Source organism: Anoplolepis gracilipes, chromosome 10 (assembly GCF_047496725.1).
Source record: "Anoplolepis gracilipes chromosome 10, ASM4749672v1, whole genome shotgun sequence".
Lineage (NCBI taxonomy): Eukaryota > Metazoa > Arthropoda > Insecta > Hymenoptera > Formicidae > Anoplolepis > Anoplolepis gracilipes.
Genome location: NC_132979.1, coordinates 5,692,421 through 5,712,896, shown reverse-complemented (window position 1 = coordinate 5,712,896; position 20,476 = coordinate 5,692,421). Strand labels below are relative to the sequence as shown.

General features: G+C 32.6%; 1 protein-coding gene across 24 annotated transcripts in view; it reads left to right on the top strand.

Annotated features, from left to right (window-relative positions):
* The window catches only part of Bent (projectin protein bent), a 97,376-nt gene that overhangs the window by 30,351 nt on the left and 46,549 nt on the right, over positions 1-20,476 (top strand). For 9 of the 24 annotated variants that reach the window (XM_072900489.1, XM_072900487.1, XM_072900486.1 and 6 more), the window contains 41 exons: positions 79-354; positions 582-638; positions 719-772; positions 859-915; positions 1,001-1,054; positions 1,138-1,254; positions 1,490-1,543; positions 1,662-1,742; positions 1,821-1,877; positions 2,001-2,057; positions 2,136-2,192; positions 2,275-2,325; positions 2,416-2,496; positions 2,704-2,757; positions 2,839-2,883; positions 2,961-3,014; positions 3,348-3,407; positions 3,758-3,811; positions 3,990-4,022; positions 4,250-4,288; positions 4,407-4,445; positions 4,568-4,606; positions 4,757-4,795; positions 4,924-4,962; positions 5,156-5,194; positions 5,334-5,372; positions 5,466-5,504; positions 5,612-5,650; positions 5,768-5,815; positions 5,948-5,989; positions 6,173-6,217; positions 6,521-6,673; positions 7,989-8,174; positions 8,678-8,692; positions 10,276-10,455; positions 12,523-12,567; positions 14,711-14,749; positions 15,603-15,641; positions 19,027-19,177; positions 19,441-19,677; positions 19,921-20,057. In XM_072900489.1, coding sequence (XP_072756590.1) covers positions 79-354; positions 582-638; positions 719-772; positions 859-915; positions 1,001-1,054; positions 1,138-1,254; positions 1,490-1,543; positions 1,662-1,742; positions 1,821-1,877; positions 2,001-2,057; positions 2,136-2,192; positions 2,275-2,325; positions 2,416-2,496; positions 2,704-2,757; positions 2,839-2,883; positions 2,961-3,014; positions 3,348-3,407; positions 3,758-3,811; positions 3,990-4,022; positions 4,250-4,288; positions 4,407-4,445; positions 4,568-4,606; positions 4,757-4,795; positions 4,924-4,962; positions 5,156-5,194; positions 5,334-5,372; positions 5,466-5,504; positions 5,612-5,650; positions 5,768-5,815; positions 5,948-5,989; positions 6,173-6,217; positions 6,521-6,673; positions 7,989-8,174; positions 8,678-8,692; positions 10,276-10,455; positions 12,523-12,567; positions 14,711-14,749; positions 15,603-15,641; positions 19,027-19,177; positions 19,441-19,677; positions 19,921-20,057 — 3,021 coding nt within the window. The remainder of the gene's footprint in view (positions 1-78; positions 355-581; positions 639-718; positions 773-858; positions 916-1,000; positions 1,055-1,137; positions 1,255-1,489; positions 1,544-1,661; positions 1,743-1,820; positions 1,878-2,000; positions 2,058-2,135; positions 2,193-2,274; positions 2,326-2,415; positions 2,497-2,703; positions 2,758-2,838; positions 2,884-2,960; positions 3,015-3,347; positions 3,408-3,757; positions 3,812-3,989; positions 4,023-4,249; positions 4,289-4,406; positions 4,446-4,567; positions 4,607-4,756; positions 4,796-4,923; positions 4,963-5,155; positions 5,195-5,333; positions 5,373-5,465; positions 5,505-5,611; positions 5,651-5,767; positions 5,816-5,947; positions 5,990-6,172; positions 6,218-6,520; positions 6,674-7,988; positions 8,175-8,677; positions 8,693-10,275; positions 10,456-12,522; positions 12,568-14,710; positions 14,750-15,602; positions 15,642-19,026; positions 19,178-19,440; positions 19,678-19,920; positions 20,058-20,476) is intronic. The other 15 variants (XM_072900495.1, XM_072900494.1, XM_072900493.1 and 12 more) reach the window with 9 other exon arrangements.

The following is a 20,476-nucleotide window of genomic DNA, read 5'->3' as shown; positions in this document are numbered from 1 at the left end:
GTATATAATTAATAATAAATTGAATTAAGAGAGGGCATCGGAAAAAAACATTTAAAAGAATTTTTAATATTATTTTAGGACATATCGAAAGATAAAACACCTTTAAGTGAAACACTCACAGCTAAAACGCAGGCATATAAATCCGATGAAGTGCCAAAAGACAAGACACTTCTACGTGATACATCTATAGCTAAAACACAACCACCTAAATCCGATGAAATGCTGAAAGAAAAGACACTTGTACTTGATACACCTACGGCTAAAACAGAGCTACACAAATCTGATGAATTATTAAAAATAAAACCACACGATATAGACAAAACACATTCATACAAATCTGATGACAAAATTAAGGTATACAACACATTTATTACATATATACATGTACATATATTTGCCCTTTATATACACATATTATACATATATATATATATATATATATATATATATATATATATATATATATATACATATATAAAAAATATTAATATTATAGGACAATAAAGTAAAAAAATATTGATTTGAAAAATGTAACACTATAAATTAATTTGTAATATTCTAAATATAATATTACATTCTAGGATTTGCCAAAAACTAAAGATAAATCATCTCGTCGTCAATCTGACGAAGAAATCGAGGTACACATTGCACATTACACACTACATCTTACGTACTGTATACCTTTTTTACAAATTTTTTTTAATACCGACATTTTTAGGATATTTGGTCCAAGCGGAAAGAACGCGAGGATAAATCACATAAAAATAACGAGGTACATAGGATATTATTACAAATTATTATTGTAGATTGTGAGTTTTTATGAGAGAACACTATAGTTTAAGTACAATATTATTGTAGGATTCGCCCAAAGCCAAAGATATATTATCTCGCCGTCAGTCCGACAAAGAAATCGAGGTACACATTACACATTACACATATTACAGATTACAGACCTTTTGTACAGATTTCTTCATACTTTTTTTAACGTCGATATTTTTAGGATATTTGGCCCGAACGGAAAGAACGTGAACGTAAACCGCACAAAAATGACGAGGTACATCACGTAAAACATTTTCCTACAATCTGAATATACACTTATAAACTACTGGACATACTATAAAAGTATCATTATTATAGGATACAGTAACTAAAGTTAAACGACGCGTGTCGAAATCTGATGATCAAACTGACGTAGATAGCTCACCTTTGGACAAACCAAAAGAGCGTGAAGTTAAATTCACGCAAGATAATGAGGTAGATAATTATAGATAATAGATATTCGTACAATTGTGATTAATTCAATTATTTATTTATTATAATATTATTTCTCGATTGCAAGAGATAATCGATATAGTAAATTATAAAAATTGAAAAAGATTCATTTTTTAACATATAATATGCGCGAAATAAGCAAAATTATTTTTTATTAATAAATCCAATGTTACAATACTTTATGAATATATAAGAGTTTTTGTGCTGGAAATTTTAGGACAAATTGGCGCCGAAATCGAAAGGACGCGACGATAGACACATCTCACATGAGGTACACACAAAAAAACACAAATGCATATGATAATTCATACACAGTTCATACCTTTTTTTGTATTTTACACTCACACACATGTGGAACATTTTGATAAAAAAACATACTGTTATTTTAGGACATCGCAAATCTCACAGACACATCACACAAACTTCCACTCGATCGGGATGTCAAAACTTACTATACACACTATAATTACGTTAGTTAGATAAATACACGTACATCATATCGCGCACGAACTTTATGATCTCTTTTGTTAAATGATGTATTATTTTAGGACGTATGGGCACCAAAATCTATTGAACGCGAACAGAATACTGCCACAGTCGATAAGGTACACGTACATATTTATTACACATATATATTCATACACATTATAAGATACATAATTAATCGTATAAAATACGCACATCTCAAAGGATCTATTTTTTCATCTATTTTTTAAAATCTTTTCTAGGACGTTTCTCAACCTATCACTAAACCACAAACACACGAATCCGACGATGATATTGAGGTACAGACTACATCTTTTTTTTTTGTCATATTTTTTTTGTACTGATTAATAATAATAAAATTATACGCGATATCACAGGATATTTGGGCCTCGAAAACCGAAGATGACGCGCCGAAACCTATCAAAATACTGAAGGTACAAAAAATACGCGACTTGTGCTTAATACCGTATTTATTTCTTTATTCGCAATGTAAATCGTAATTTATTGATATTTTAGGATTCGCGAAATTCCAGAGTTACGCCGTATAAGAACGGTGACAAAGTCGAGGTATATATTTATAACAATTATTCGTGTATCATTAAAATATTGTATATTTATTCGGTGTTCGATAATTTCGAAAATCTGTCTATCTGATAGCCTGAATCTACGGAACCTGCATCTGTACCTAAATCTGCATCCAAACCTAGGAGCAGCATAAGCAAACTCAAAGAATCTACGGTATACACTTTTTACACTCACAATAAAAAACAGTTACATTCATCTGAACATTGACTTAATATAGTCAATATTTAAATTAATTATATTCAATAATTAATGTCTCTAGATTTTCATTCGTATCCTTGTTTATATTTTACATTTCTTATTTACGAGAAGGGAGGAAAGTAATATGTTCTTCGAATAGACTTGATCTTTTGATATTTTCAGGAGGGCGATGTACCCAAACACGAAATAGATGAGAACAAACTCAAAAAGACCAAGGTACCCTCACAATCACACGCATTTAAACACGTATGACACAGAATACGTATACGAATCTTTTTCTTTTTTTTTTAATTTTAGAGCAAAGACACTGATTCTACACTTGACAAGGAGGAAGCGCCCAAGGTACAAAACTTTATACTTGGAATGTACACACATTTTTCGAGTATTTTATTTTATTATATTTTCGCGCAATATTTTAGAAAAAGCTGTCCACTAGACGTAGGTCGTCGACTAAATCAACAGAAGGATCTGAGGTATAAACTGATCTTCGTAATCTGTCAGTGTTAATCATTGACTCTTTCTCTCCTTCTTTCCACTCTATGTGTTTAATCGACGTTCTTAATTCTTCTGTTATAATAGTTGACACATTTTTCACTCTCTTTCTCTCTCTCTTTCTTTCTGTTGTAATCTTCCAAACTACTTCTTCGCAGATATGCGTTGACATTTTCTATCAGTTAAAGGCTTTAAGATACAGTCTCTTTTGTTCTTTCTGATAATAATTATCTTCTTCTCTTATCGCTCTTCTTCTTCTTGAAATATTTAAAAATTTTTAAAAATATTTTTATTTTTATAAAAATATTGTTTAGGACCAAGAACAAGCTTTGAAACCAAAGAAGAAGAAATCTAAACCCGTGGATGAGTCTAAGGTACATGAATACGTATTAATTACATCACAATTATAAATATATGGAATAAATAAAAAATTAATTATACATTTTACAATGCAGGAAATAATACAATATCTATATAATTTTTTATACACTTTTTGATGAGGCAAACACTTATTATTAACAATTGCAACGCCTATAATATGCTTTTGGTGTATTATTATTATTATTAATACATTGATAAGAAAATATTTTTATGCATTATACTGCAAAATGATATAGAATGCAAATGCAATTTAAAATAATTTATACAGTTCTCATACATCTATAAATAAATAAACAAATAAACATTTTCACATAATTCTTACAATATAAAACTATTTTTCTAGAAAGAGGAACCGACTACAAAACCGAAAACCCTTGGAAAACCGGAAACACCCAAGGTACACAAAAGCACACTTTTATAGACGCGCATATACAAAATTTTATAGCATGATTAATTCATGTGATACCTTTAATCGTTTCATAATTATATTTACATATCTAAAGAACAAAAGTGAATAATATTAAATTTATATATTCTAAAAACATGGCTTTAAAAACACTATTACTACATTTTAGGAAGAAGCTAAGCTTAAACCGACAGATGCGAAGGTATTATATTTTTATGCGTAACAATTTATCGCTCGCATTTAACACACACTGTTATTCTTTAACATATTATACCTAGAGCTATAATTAAAGCATAATGTAAAACGACATGAGATACTCTTTTTCTCTAAAACCGCAAAAGCTAGCAGCGATCACATTTAACAACGTGCCATAAATGCGTGACTTAAAATATTTCCGTTTACATTTAAACACGTTTTCAACATTTTTAGGTGGAACCGAAAGCCAAACCCAAAGTGGAGGAAGTGAAGGTATACCTACACATACACTATTTTGCAACAATATTCAGTTATACAAGTAGCAAAGCGACAGATGTTTACTTAAAATACAAAGAGGAAACAATATTAAATTCCACTCGTACACTTTTAGGAAACACCAAAGGCCAAACTTAAACCAGACGAACCGAAGGTATATAAAAACACTTTTTATATCGCGTTTTTTTTATCATTGAATGTTGAAATGGACTCAATTATACCGTAGCATCGAAAAGAAAAGGAAAGCGTCATTTAAATTTACACGTGCACTTTTAGGAGGAACCGAAAGCTAAGCCTAAAGCAGAGGAAATAAAGGTACACTCACACTTGTTATATCTTGTAGCAGTATACAAGAATATACAGAAGTATAATATACGGTTGACGGAAAAAATACACAAAATATATAACAAGTAAAAACAAATAGAGATAGTTATAATTTCAACAACACTTGTGTACACGTTTCAGGAAGTGGCCAAGACCAAGCCAAAATCAGACGAACCAAAGGTACACAAAACATTTATCACACTGCGTATTTTAGTAACGAAGCTAGTAGTTAGGTTTTTAAAAGTAATCTACACTATAGTGATTGGTACAAAAATAAACTGTATCTCATCTTACGTATACGCTTTTAGGAGGAACCAAAAGCTAAACTTAAAACGGAGGAAGTGAAGGTACATTTACACTTGTGCTATTTTGCGACACATATATTATGTCTCACATCTGATACAGAAGTTACGAAGTACATACATAAACAAAGAGAGTTAAAAGAAAACTTTAGATTGCGATGTAGTTTTTCTCAATCAATTTCAAATATATATTAAGAAGGTAAAACCAATTCGATGCTCAACACGTATACACTTTTAGCACGCAACGACACTTAAGCCCAAACAAGAAGAAGACAAGGTATATTACACATCTTTCCAATTATTTCTTTCATTTATAATTATATTTTTTATACTTTAATATTACACTTTATTTATTTTTATACTTTATACACACATATATATATGTATATACATAAATATTACACAAACATTTTTAGGTCGAGGAAAAGCCTAAGGCTAAACCAGAGGAATTAAAGGTAAACGTAAATGTTGACAGAAACACATAAAAAATAATATTAGGAAAATTATAATATGACAAATAGGCGATTATGAAATATTTGCATTTTTAGGAGATACCGAAGGCACAACCTAAGCTAGATGAACCGAAGGTACACAAAACACTTATTACATGTTACATTCTTTAATTCTCAATCAACAGTCATGGTTTTAGACCATAATAAAAATCTCGAATTAAATCTTACATATACACTTTTAGGTGGAATTGAAAGTTAAACCCCAAGCAGAGGAAGCGAAGGTACACTTTAGTCGCTCTTATACATTTGACGATAAAAATATAGACAATTATTTGAAAGATAACATTCGGTAATTAATATAAGACACATTGAGACAGAACACGTTTTACCATTTGTAGAAAGAGGAACCCGCGACGAAACCTATGGCTAAACCAGAAGTACCAAAGGTACACTTGATATATACACACAAACATATACAGATATTAGTCTAATATTTACGCATGTATAGACATGATTTAAAACTGGATACAAATTTTATTAAAGAATAAAATTACACGTGTTTGTGCTTCTGTTTACAGAAGGAAGAAGAGATTACTAGAAAAAGCCTGAAGTCTGTCAAGGTAATTATCACAATTTTTGGACAACTAACGAGTGCTAATAAAAGTCCGAAATTAATTGAATTGTAATATATGCTTGTATTTTAAAATACAATAAAAAGATATCACAATTCGATAAATTTTTATTTCAAAAGTATTTTATACAAATATAATTTTTAATGTAATTATTAATTTCCTTTGTTCCAGCAACTCGAGGAAGAAAAGAAAACTCTAGAGAAAGTCGAGCTTAAGGTAAGTTTATCTCTTTCGTTGCATTTATGTCGTATAATTGTTAAATGTAATGTGTCCAATATATCGTCCAATATTTTAGTAGAAGTAGAAACTATAACAAAATTAGTATGAGTGTCGAATTTTTAATATTTCATCAGTTATCGTAGACTTTTGTATTCTTAAATTAATACTATTAAATTAGCGTTGTTTGTGTATTTTTATTTTACGAAATGTGACCTTTCGCAAGCGGAACATCAAAAGTATCTACAATATATTCCTCACGCGTCGAAACCTTTTTTTCCTAAACATGACGTATTAATGCAGCCAAAGGGTGCCATCGTGACCAAACCGAAATCCCGTATACTACCACCGAAACAAGAAGTTAAAACCGAAAGCTTTCAGGGGATTCAACTTAAACCTGTTTCGAAGAATCCGAAACAGTCTCAGAAGGCTGAAAATGGCAAGGTGGAACTTAAGGTAGCCCCGCTGAAGGGAATCAACGCAAAGATCTTGCTGCAATCTTTCTATGTTGCACTCTCTCTGTCTCTCTTTCTCTCTCTATGTGTTTCTAAACTTCTTTAAATCTCAATTTACAGCGTCTAATTCTACGCAATTAAACAGCGCCAATGTACATATATCTGTGTTTCTGTATATACTTCAAGATATTTCTCACAGCATATCTATTCTCTTAATACAAGCGAAATTAATTTCAGTGTTCTAAATGTTCTCTCTCTCTTTCTTAATTTTAAACTTATCTGTAAATAATATAATATTTATATTCGTTGTATATATTTCGGTATAGTTTAGGCTCTACACGTTACATTCACTACTACACTCATATCTTTTACTTTTCTGATATATTCTAACTTTTCAGTAATTTATATATAATCTTATTATTGTTAATAATATGATATGCGAGCAATTTAAAAAAAAATTGGTTCTTTCTCTTTCTCTTTTTTCTATCTTCATGCTCTTCTTCTTTACTCTGCAAAGAGTGAAGAACATTATCTGCATTTACTTTACCTACTTAAACACTTCTGATCTCTTTCATAACTTATGTTATGGATCTGTTATATAATCTTAAATAATATTCGTGTTTAATAATAAACACATGTAAATACTGTAAATATTATGAGATTGTGTTAAACATCTGTGCACTTACGTAAGAATGTTTCTCAGGTCACTAAACTATTCATATTAACACACACACATACACACATTTACACAGAAATCGACTCAAATAAAATGGCTGTATCTATTTTGACACTACTTTTCATATCATTGTATAAAACTATAATATTTCACTAAAATCAAGAATTTTTTCGCTAAGGAAAGTAAATTTTTACAATATTTTTCGCTAAAAAAATTTTCGACTTTATTAAATATTTATAATTTTTATTTAACAATACAATTGAAAATGATTTTTTTACAATAACGTGTTACGTTATTGCCGTTAGGTAGATTTGTTATTATAAAATTAATATAAAGAAAAAACATTAAAAATGTAAAATACAATTACAATTCTTGTCTATTCCACAAATAATTTTATTGAAAAGTAATACGCGAATATATTGCACTGCAAGAAGTTATTTTACTTTATTACGATTAAAATATTTTTTATCTTATGTTTAAACGGAAAATATATCATTTTATGATTCTAAAATTACAACAATCATTTTTACTTGCAACTGGCAACTTGTGTGAAAGGAATTAAACCAGCATCGTAATCAACGCGGTATTAATCTGCTTGCATCTGCATACGATTCTATATCATTTGTTGTTTGTCACGCAGAAAACCGAGAAGGGCGAGAAGCTCGATGTAAAGAAGACAAAGGTGTCAAAAGCGGCAAAGGAGGCGAGTTACGAGCTTCCGGAGATTCCAGATTATGAAAGGGCTGTTCTTGAGAAACCTAAGGAATTCGATTTTGGCGAGTTTGTGCCTCGTGATAAGACGAAACTCGATAGACCAGCCACGCAGGTAAGAAAAACAAAAGCAAATAAATTTTTTCTACATTACATAACAATTGCCATTACATAACAATCATTTTTTATGAGATAATTAAAAATATATTAAATAATATTAATATTTAATCTCATTTATTGTATATCCGTTGCATACCCATTGTGTATATATTACATTTTTTTGTATTATATAATTTCCTTTTTTTACATCAGGAGTATAATGTGTTGTGATTTTTAATTAATTAATTTACAGTCCGCGAAATGTATTTATTAATTTACACATTATTTTACTTAATTATTTATTTATATGCTTCATAGTAAAAATGATTGGAAATAGAAAAATATTAAATTAAAAATTTAATTTATTAATTAATTATAGCTAATTATTAAAAGAAAGAGTATGTTTTTATAACGTAGATTTAAAAGAATTCTAGCAGTAAAAATTAATTTAAATATTCATCGAAATCTTGACTTAATATGTCTTTTTTGTTTTCATGATGCCAAATTCAAATGGTGCAGAAATTCGAATCTAAGGTGAGTAATATCATCATTTATTAATAACGCGTAAAGGGAAAATATAATTTTGCCAAATCGTTGAAATCACACGCACGGAAAATCCTGCGAATTTCGCAATCACCGCGTCGGGAATGTTTTGATCGAGAGTCGCGATATGCGGTTCAGGATAATTAATTTTTACGGCCGATTTGCGGGCAGTTTAATTATAACCGAGGTGCAAACTAGAATCGCTCGTTTCACGAGCTCGGAAGGACAGAGAATTTTTCAATCTCCCCGATTATCTAAAAATATGACACTTATGTTCAAGCTAATATATATCGTGATATCTGTACTATATACAATTAATGAAGACTTTGTACAATTTTATATATTAAACAAACGTTAGTAATTTTAATTACTTTTATACCATTTTTAATTTTATAATTAATTTTTAAATTAATATTGTGCCGGATTGAAGTCTGCATGTAATTAAACAGAATAAGATTTTATTTGTATGATTGAAACTTAGCGAAAATTTTATATTTTAAAATTTTATATTTTAATTTCGGACTACTTATTTCATATAATTATTTCATATTTACATTTATTTTATTCAATTACAAAATTTGATCATATTCATATAATAGATCGTCCATGATAAAGCTAATGACAATTTTTTGGATGAGAATTTTTCTCTGATAATTTGACAAAACGTGCATTGGCAAGGATCTCAGCCGCAAAAGGACCATCTTCATATTCGTTCATTTTCGTTCGCGTCAAAGACCAGTGTCCCCGTGCCATAAATATCATCGTTCCATATGTATAATCGCAATTAACGCGTGCCGAACGAAGGGTAAGGGGGGGGAGGGGACGAAAAGTGTAGGTAATAATCAGTCGGTCCGAATCTCGCCTTGGCAAGCGATGAATGCCTCCTGTGCAGTGCGCGACCGTTGCCTGCGACAGAATTATTTTGGCGGATAAACGCTCGTATATCACTCTCCTTGAAATCGGTCCTTCGTCTTCGTCGACGTCGTCGTCGTAAACGTACATGTGGAAAACGTCGATCGCTATTTTCGGCCTTATTACGACCGATCCCCGCGGGCCTGCGACTCGTAGAGCGCGATTCGGGAATCGCGGGGTCAGTCGTGATCGCCCTACGTACGTGATCGTATTTCACCATATTAACTCGATACTTCGGTAAAAATCTTGGTACGGGTCTTTGTTAGCTTTACGATCCTCCATTGAGCGCGATCATGAGGAATTATTCGAGTGTATCTGGTGATTAAGCTGAAAAGTTATTAAAGATCGAATAGGAATCGATTAATGTTAATTGCGGTTTTCTAATCCTTAATTTTATCAGTGGATGATTAGGTATCTCGAAGAGAGAGATTATAACTTATTTATCAAATATGTTTATATGTTCCATTCGCAATTTATGTAAAAAAGAACTTCGATAAATCTTTTTTTTTGTTTATTAAAGAAAGTGAAGAACAAACTACGGATGTGAGATGGACGAATTCAATTTTAATTATCTCAATATTTAAAACAGTTTTTGTGTAATTTTTCAAATAAATTAAATTAGAAGTACGCGCGGTTAATCAATCGATTTTCGATCGTCGTAGCCGAAGTTACCGGAAATCAAGGCGCCCGAGGCACCCAAGATCGAAGTGATCAAAGACGTGACGCCGGTCGGTAGCAGAAAGGGCTCCTTAGCACCCGGAAGTGGTACCAGCAGTCGACGCGGTTCTCTCATACCGCCCGAGGAATTGGGTCGCAGACCCAGCCTGATCATCAGTGACGAGGTATGTTACGGAATGTGTTGCGTGATCCCGAAGGTATATAGATTACCTTGTAGGAGACCGAGCTGAAGAATGCGACAGAGACTTTCATTATATTATTCAGTTATAACCGAGCAATTAATTGTTCCAAATCGTCGACTATATATCTTTTTAAAAGAAGTAGCTCAACTTCTGCAAATTTAATAATTATACAACAGGTAACACATCGAGACATTATATCTATGAAAACAAAAGTAATAGATATTTATACATACGTTCATTTTTTTGCATTTTTCAATATTAAAATAATGTATATTACATTAATTTTTTATTTTCTTTTAATTATTAATGAATGATTACATAAACATAGATTTTCTGAGGTTAAACTCTGTTGCATTCTTATGCCTTTATGAGATCACCCGATTTACTTTCGTATTTGTCTGAAATCTGATGTCTGAGGAAAGGAAAAACTCTTGTTAGTCATACTGAACCTTTAAATTTATCAGAAAGATCTTGTCAAATCGCCAGACACATTGTCCCAATCAGTTTAAAATCTTCAAAGTTCGAAACCAATTTAACGAGAGAAACATGGTGGATCTAATTTAGTAGAATACTAAATCACCGTTCACAATATTACATAAATTTTATGTGTCTGACATATTCTCTTGCAATTATAATAATTGCGTCATCGATCAAATTTCTTTCATCTGCAATTATTTTCCGTTGTGTATCGATAAAGTATAAAGGGTGATATCTAAAGAAAAGGCACATTTTGCACTCTTAAAAATAATGAATAATTAAGAAAATTATTTTTAGAAAAACAAAATTTAAATATATATCTCAATTAATAGTGTAATGTGTAACAACGTATGTAAATTTTGATTTATTGGAAACAGGTTCATTCTAATCGAATAATTTATATTTTTGATACAAGTTTTATATATGTTTTGTGAATTAATTTAATATACATAATTATGAACTGTTTTACGATATAGTATATGCTATATCATAGATAAATAGATATATTTAAGAGTGCAAAACGCTCGTACAAGTCCAGGTAGACAATTAATGAGTAAAATATTTGAACGACTAAGTAGACGATTGGCTACTGCTGGTCGGCTACTGTTAGGATCTTTTTTGTAGCTTTTTTTTTGGATTTCGTAGAGTGTAAGTCAGTGATGATTTAGTGATCGTACTCGTGATGGTACTTAGTGATAGATACGCGCCGACGTGAATCTCCCCGACGACGAGTTCGTCGAGCGATGCACGTCGCGTTTAGTGTCAGCAAGGCGTGAGATTTAGATTAGAACCCTTTATACCAAGCGAGAGATCCAAAGTTCTTGCCAGCTTCTGAAGCATATTCCTTCCCTCTCCCGTCTTCCTCGGAAAAAGAAATCGAATCCCGTCGAACGCCAGTAGAGGCGTTTTTCCTTCGGGAAAAGAAAATGGGAACGAAATGAAGAGCGATCTCTTCGAGTTGTAATATCGAGGACATCCGAGATCGGTGCGCATCGACTCGCGAAAAGCGAGAACCCGAAGAGCTAAACTTCCAGAAGAGAACGTCGAAGAAACACGGATAATTGCCGATCACGTGGTATTATTTTAGCTGAACGCGAGACTGATCGAAGGCGTTCCCGCGAAAGATATATTCGATACTTTATATAAGATAAAAATTTGTTTTTAAACAATCTTTCCTCTCTTCTTTCCGAATAATGATTATCATAACAAAATCGCGGCGAATGTATTTTTAGTTTCGCTCTGTTATAAGAGACCAGAAGTATGTTTTTCACAAATGAAAATAGCAGAACATTATTAATTAAAGTTACTAAAATTAAGCAGACGCAGCACCTTTGATACAATTAATTTTAGCTTACATATTTCCCGAGACTTGGTTCGGATTCAAGATAAAGATAAAGCATACAGAGGAACGCGCTTCGATATGTCCGCGACAGCGGTGGAACGTATTTCGACCAATTAAAACGATCATATTAAACGATGTAGACATGATTTCAGCATCATACATACGTACACACATACACACACCATTGCAGTTTACCTAGCAGTAGTGGTTAATAGAGATTTGGTCCATAGGAGCATAGGAAGCTTCGTCCCGGCGAGGTGGTGGACGAGCGCAAGGTGAGAGATAAATCGCTGAAAAAAAAAAGAACAAATGTGGAAGCGAATGCCTCGTCTGCAACCTTACTCGACTACCAAATGCACTTATTCGACTTATCCTTCTAGCTCGCACACTCTCTTTCTCTCTTTTTTTTTCTCTCTCTCTCTCTCTCTCTTTCTCTCTCTCACACACACACTCGCTGGAATATCGCGCAAAGAGAATTAATTCAAACATTTGCGAAAGAAAATTAATTATCCAACATGTTTTTAATTATCAAATCACGATCAATATCTATAATTCTCTTCGCTTGATCTTGCCTGCTCACATTACTACTGTTTACTCACTGTGATCGTATTTTACGGCACACGATGCACGAAATTCGCACGCGTCGCCTCGAATTTAACAGCTCACTTTACAACGACAATAATTTGATCAATTAATTAACAAGTAAGAGGGAGCGTCAAAAATAAACGATTAAATTCCTGGCGACAGCGTGCACACGCATACGTGCGAGAAGGTTTCACCATTTTTTGTCATTGAAAAATATATTTGTAAAATGTAAATTTTTATGTAGAATAAATTTTCCGAAGCACTGGGTTATTTTATAATTCAGTGAAATGGAAGATATCGAGGTGAAACTTTCTTGCACGTGTCCTCTTCGATGTTTCAACGCACTTAATTCGGGACTTGATTCAGCTCATAAAAATCGAATGCACCTCTGCACTTGGCACGGATCTGTTGCAACCGAGTCTCTATGCACACTATCCTCTTCGCAACTCTTGACAATAATAATAATAATATTAATAAATTAATTAATAATATGAGACAAAGGGAGCATCTCGGAGGAAGTCAGGGCGCGTCGACTCGTGATTAATCATTCGCATTACAAGGTTTCGAGCCCCCTGGCTTACATTTCGACTCGTAGATCACCGAATCTTGGCAAGCATTCCGTCACCGTAGACAGACATCAGCGTTAATAAATGTCCCGAGCAACGCGACACGATGTTTGAATCACTTCTGACAACTTAGGCGTCTGGTAAGGCACTTGTTACCTCCTTCTGCCAACGTACAATCATTATCAAACGGAATTGAATTATTGCTGGGCCTAACGATTCGTGAATCAGACAGATTCGCCGACACTGTTGTCCATACGAGAATAAAAGAGCGAGCTACGAGTCGAACTCAAGTAAAATTTTTATTTTTTTTTATAAATAAAATTTATTCTTATTTTATGCATATAAATATTTTATTATATAAATGTACAACAATAACTGTCTATTAAGATAATCTTGCGACCTGATGATAAATCATTGATGCACCCTTGCTTCTCTAATCGATTATCTCGAACTTAAATATTGATCATCTTTCAGAGTACTAGTAGTAAATTAAAGAAAATTGATAATAATTATATTAGAAATTTTGTTTAAACAATAAATAATAAAATTATGTAAAACTTGTGACGTACAATTATTAATGTTCCTGATGTAAGATGATAGTAAGTTTGAGATAACCGAGATGCAGTTCTCAGATTATTCTTGTGAACGACGACTAGAGAGACATGTGTCTCTCGTGTAATCACGCACACAATGATACTATCGATTTGGTTGCATTTAAACACTGGCGTATCAGCTGGCATCGTGCACCGCCCAATCGCACTGTCGTGTAATAATGCACCGCAAAGAAATGCATACGCACAAGCTGTCGGAACGTCGGTAAGGCTAGCCTCGAATAGTTCATCAACCCTTCCTGATTGTGTTCGTCTTCTACAATCTACCTTTTCTTTTCGATCTCACTCTCTCTTTCCCCTACAGCCCTTTCAAAGCCCCTGGACTTATCATCGAAATTCTGCCGAATTTCGAGAGAATAATAAAAACAGCCCCTAACTCAACTCGGCGAGAAGAATCGAATCGCTCCTTAATTTTTAACAGATGGCCAGGCAAGCATGCAGGAACGTTTTTGTTTTTTTTTTTCTTTTTTCCGATTTTGCTTCTCGCGTAAATTGCGTTTTAAAATATAAAGGGAAATAAATATTAATAAGAGTCCGTCCTATTTTAAATGTATCGGGAAAAGTTAACAAGTCGCGTCGACAGGCGATAAAGAGAAAATCTCCACGATGACGAGCAATCACGTCAATTACCTGACCCTTATGTGTGATTTTTACAGTTGGGAAAGTTACGGCCCGGTGAAGTGTTGGACGCAAAGGTGAGATTTGTGTTCGCTATAACACAAAGCTTACCTGCTCAAAGTATCGTCTCACCAGCAATCTTCTGTATTATATCTTGCACTGTTCTTTTTTTTTTTCATTGGTCCTCGATCATCAATTTTGTATTTTTGAATTTTTCTGCGCCCCCCCCGCCCCCCCCCCCGCCCCCAATGCCCACGCGATTTTTTGTCTCTGTTTTGAGCGACGTATTTTTTTACCCCCTTGCCTCGCCGCCCCCAACCCTCCCCGACCCAGAAAGATAAAAAATAATGAAAACCCAACTAAACGAAAACTAAAACATAATCGGCGACGAAGACCCCAGTGAGAGAGGCAAAAGCAACGCTACGCGTTACCGCGGGACGGCAATAATAATATTAATAATAATAATAATGATAATGATGACGATAATGAGGGATGATGATGATGATGATATTAATAATAATAAAAAAAATAATTCTGCAACATTTTTTGTTGACTGAATTTTTTGAGATTGTTGTTGCTGCTGCTGCCGCTATTGTAAACACGCTAGCCGCTACTTTTTCAACCCCCAAATGCGGTTTAATATATCGCAACTTTATAATATCGATTTAATACTTCTTACATGTTCTTGAAAGAGTACGTTGGCAAATAATTCACTGATCAATAATCTGAGTTCTTTTTTTCTTTCACATTGATAAAGACGCCTCCTCATCCCCTCGCATCGAACAGCCCCCCTCTATACGAGTTCACCTCATGTGAACCGCCGTTTCCCCCCCCCCCGAATTCGAACTCTAATCTTACTCTGTCCCCCTTTCTGTGTCTCTACCTCTGTCTCTATCTCATTTTTTTTGTTTTTTCACGCACCACACACAGACTAAGTCCGGCCGACCAGGCGCGCTGCAAGACAAAGAGGTTAGCACAATGTCTCTGTTGTGCGTGTACGCATATGCATATTTTTATATTATTATTTTATATCTTGTACATTTTTATACGTATGTTATCTCGATATTTTTTTTTTCTTATATTTATTGCGTGCTTCAAATTTGGAAATTATTTATACAGAATGTTTTCGAATAACATTTGAAAATTTTGTTTGCCGATTGATTAATAATCGAGGAACGATTATATTTTAACAAAAAAAATATATACATATATATAAATTTAAAATTAAAATTTTGTCAAAATTTGATTAAGCTTAATTAAAAAATAAAATTTTTCACAACGCAGAGATTTGTTACTTCCTTTATACAATATTTTTTGTTAAGGAGAAATCGTTCATCGAATGAGTCAAAAAAAAAAAATTTGGTGAACAAACTTTTTGGATATTATTCGAAGCCTATATATGTTTATAAATATTTTGCAAAGAGCACTTGTCGCGAAAATCAACGCCGACGATGTGCTTTTAAATGGCGCTCTCGCATTGTGTCGATTTATATATGCAAACTATTAGCCTTTTTCAAAATTCCTGATTAAAATTAAATATGCACACATATATAAATATAGATCGATCCAACGCGGAGTGTTTGAATAAGCTCGTCGTGACCGCGTTGTGGAAATTGTGCTTATTAGTTCGAGCGGATACACCTGTACATTTTATGCGGCTCTGTAGATGCAGTTTAGATATGAATGTATAATGGTGGTAAGATTGGCATTAGCTTGTATTACTTGTAATAATCGGGGTAAAACAAAATTATTGACATATTTCTTACCAGTTTTTCATTGTTATTTAGATTAACAAATTATTTATGTAAAACCTACCACCATTAAAAATCAAGTAGTCACAGTGCGACTCGATATCAGACCTGTCGTGGTGCGATGTATGTATATATTAAAGAAAAAATTAAAATATTTAAAAAATTTTCTACAATGATTTTGATCAATTTAATATATAATTACAATCATTTGCGTTGCTAATAAAAAGTAATTTATATCCGTGAAATTATTTGTAGATTGTATATAATTTGCGAAATGTTACGAATAAATTTGCTTTGCCGAACAAAAAGTCAAAGTTGGAAATTTAAGTATATCGGTTATGCAATTTTGCATACCACTGCGATAGATTTGAGATCGAGCGGTTTGCCCCTACATATAAATATATATATATATAAATGTCAGAGATATATGTGTGAAATAACTTATTCGTGTAGAATTTTTTATGTATAGGTGTAAACATATCCATCGTGCTCACACTATATGTGTCAAGTAGATTCGATCGAAATATTCTCACTTTTATCGCAACAAGTACGATGTTACTTTAAGAATGAGAGATAAATTCTGTTCGATTCGTAAATGTGGCATCGTAATTGTGCACGCGTCGTGTAGATATTTTACTATAATGTGCCTCTTTGTAAATAATCCTAATCATTGAGAGTTTCCCGTTAGACGAACGGCAATTTACATAGTTGACGTAACGAGGATCAGATCGGTTCACAGAGTAAGCAATCATTTTTGCATTAGCATCATCAAACAGTAAAAATGACCATCCATATCATATTCATTACTTCGAATCCACGTTTCTGTCTTTCTTTCTTTTCTTTCCAAACTTCTATATCTTTCGTTTTCGTCTCCCTTTATGTGTTTCTGTATCTTTATGTCTAACATCGATAGCTATTATATATTTGCGAAAAGAAATCAAGAACATCGCTAACGACACTGTAATTCATTATCATAAAATAAATTACATTAGAAGGGATAAAAATAATGATACATTTACATTATTAGTGAATACAAATATAATGATATATTTTTTATTTTTAGTATTATAATTAAATAAAAGATATAATTGTATCTTGCTCTTTATCTTTGGCATAAAGTTATCCCTTCTGATGTAATCTCGCCTTAAAAGTCTCTTGACCGACGATGATTTTATGTAAATAATGATTAACTACTATGTACCAGGGCTTCAAATTTTCATCTCACACGTATTTGTGATTCGCACTCTAGCTTCGCGATTCACGCATCGGCATCGTGACAAATACACTTTTGTCAAGTTTTTACGCACAACAAATATGTATCATCGACGCACAAAAGTATCGCGTGCTCATAACATCGTTCAAAAATTCACACGTTTCACCATCGACCAAATGAATTCCTCATTCATCTTTAGGATTGAAAGCAGGAGAAGCGTAAAAAAATGTTAACCCTAGTATTGTATTCATCCTTGTCTTTTATTGTTGGATTGGATATCTTAATTTTAAAAGAGACCTTCGTTTACGCTCTTCTGCTTTCTGCATTTCCTCATTCATGTTATTAATATGTCTCCTTTGTATTTTTTTCACCGACTGTGCGTATTCAAGGGATTCTTATTTAATTAACTAATACCTTAATATTTAAAATATTTTTTTACAAACAAAGAGAAACAAAAATGAAGGCTACAAGTTGACATTCTACAAAAAAATCTCTATATAAATTAGAATATTATAATATATAAAAATGAAATATTGAAAATACAGTTAAATACAGTCTGTTTATTTTTGTTGAAGTTAGAATCACTTTTGTTAAAAGTAAACAAGCAAAACCCTTGAAATCGCAGTGGCTACAGAGTTGGAAAAGTTATTACAGAAGTCGGAAAAATCATCAAAATTATTCACATATCACATATCCGTCTGCTAATCAATGCATATCCTGAAAAGGACATTATTGTGGCATATTGTCATTAATCCTATTAACTCTTACCCGACTTTTGTGGCTAATACACAGTGAATTAACGATTGTAACGCTGACTAATAATGTGAATTAATTATTAATTGTAAATAACGATAACTTACGATAGTAAAATAAATGTAATAGTAATGTAAGTAATGTAGATAGTAAATAAACGTAAGTAATGATTAAATGTAGAAATGCTTTCATGCGAATGCTCGCATGAGCTGCAGATTTTTCGAACGACAAAGGTATCTTCCGTTTTAGTGTTTTTTTGAATTATCTTTTTTTTTTTTTACAAAAAAAAAAATGTTGAAAAATAAAATTGTGTAAATTAATTTTTATCAATACGAAGTATTAAAATCAAAATTGAAAGATATATTTGCTTTTAAAAAATAAGTCAATATAATTATTAATCACTTTCGATGTAATAATATTCATTAATTATACAAATTAAAATTTACATTTTCTGATTCTGCGAATTTATTCGAAATAAAATCAATTATAATTAAAATCGAACGGAAGTTACCGTGTTGCGTCTTGCTTCAAATTTTTTTGCTTTCATTCGAAAGTTTATTGTCGAATGTCTATGTCGAACCCAAAAGGGGTAAAGGGCGCATACAAGTTTGCTAACATACTTATTCGAATGGCGCAGCGTCGTCGTCCGAGCACAGCGGACATCAGAAGACCCAGCGTGGCGGACCTCGAGAATAAGATCAATCAGCCTAGCACACCTCTGCGAGATGTTGGACCAGCTGGACCACCCCAGATCGTCGATGTCCAGGAGTCGTACTCCGCCGTCGAAGGTAATGCGTTTTGTTCCTCGTTAGATCCATAGATTTCAATGTTTTAAAAGGAATTTATTCTGAAATTCTAATATAATATCATGTACGGTATTTACGACTGTAAATAATATTGTTTTCAATTTTTTTTTCTCAATATTACATATATTAATATAAAATTGTAAATGTATTTATTGTATAATTATTATAACTACTATTTTTAATTATCATGTAATAATTTCGCGGTTTAATAAAGAAGAATGTATTTATATTGACATTCTTTGCAGACTCGACGGCGTATCTCACCGTCGCGGTGGAGGGTACACCCGCGCCAACTTTCAAGTTCTATAAGGGCATCACCGAGATCATCGAGGGTGGCCGCTTCAAGTTCCTCACGGACACGGAGACCAACACGATCACCCTCTGTATGAGGAAGACGAAGCCCAACGATGAGGGCACTTATAAGATCGTCGTGAATAACATCCATGGCGAAGATTCTGCCGAGATGCAGCTCTATGTTTCCGGTAAGTTAATTTATCGACATATTTATACGAAGATTAAAAATTCGATAAGAAATATTTATATGTCATGCATTTTTATTTCACATTTTACCTATAATTGTAATATTTTTTATCTACAATTATTAAGAAACATTCTAATACACACTGTATTATATTTATTTTTTAAATTTAATATTTAGTACAACGTAGCAGCACAAAAATTGCATTAATACCCGAAATTTTAATTTCGAACGAATCTTATGATAGACGCCAGTGGCATGGACTTCCGTACTATGTTGAAGAAAAGAAAGTACCAAAAATGGGCACGGGATGAGGGTGAACAAGAGAAGGTGGATTTGAAAGAAGTCGAGAAGCCCATGCCGGCGTTAAAGAAGGTGGAAAGGGTACGTATTCTTGTTGATCGTGAAAAATACATATATATACACATACTCGTACATGCAAACTATGATATAAACAGTATTTAATCAGTAAGAAATTTAATAAGTTTTTAATTGACGTAGAACGCTAATGGAATTAATTTATACGAATGTTACTGACTTTAAGATAGGTTTAATCTGAACTGTATCGCGTGATATTCTTTAAGAGGAGTTGGTTACACATCATACTTACAATCGCATATCATCGGTGCACATAACGTGGATGTGCGAATGCAATTTCAGCTATTAACAGCTTGAGATCAGGTGATATAGCGATAATAACATAAATTTAACGCCTATTGAAATATCCGCGTTTCTTTTTCTTTGGAAAATTCTTTTCCTTATTAATTTTAAGTTAATTATATTACAAGATTTAAGACGTGCGT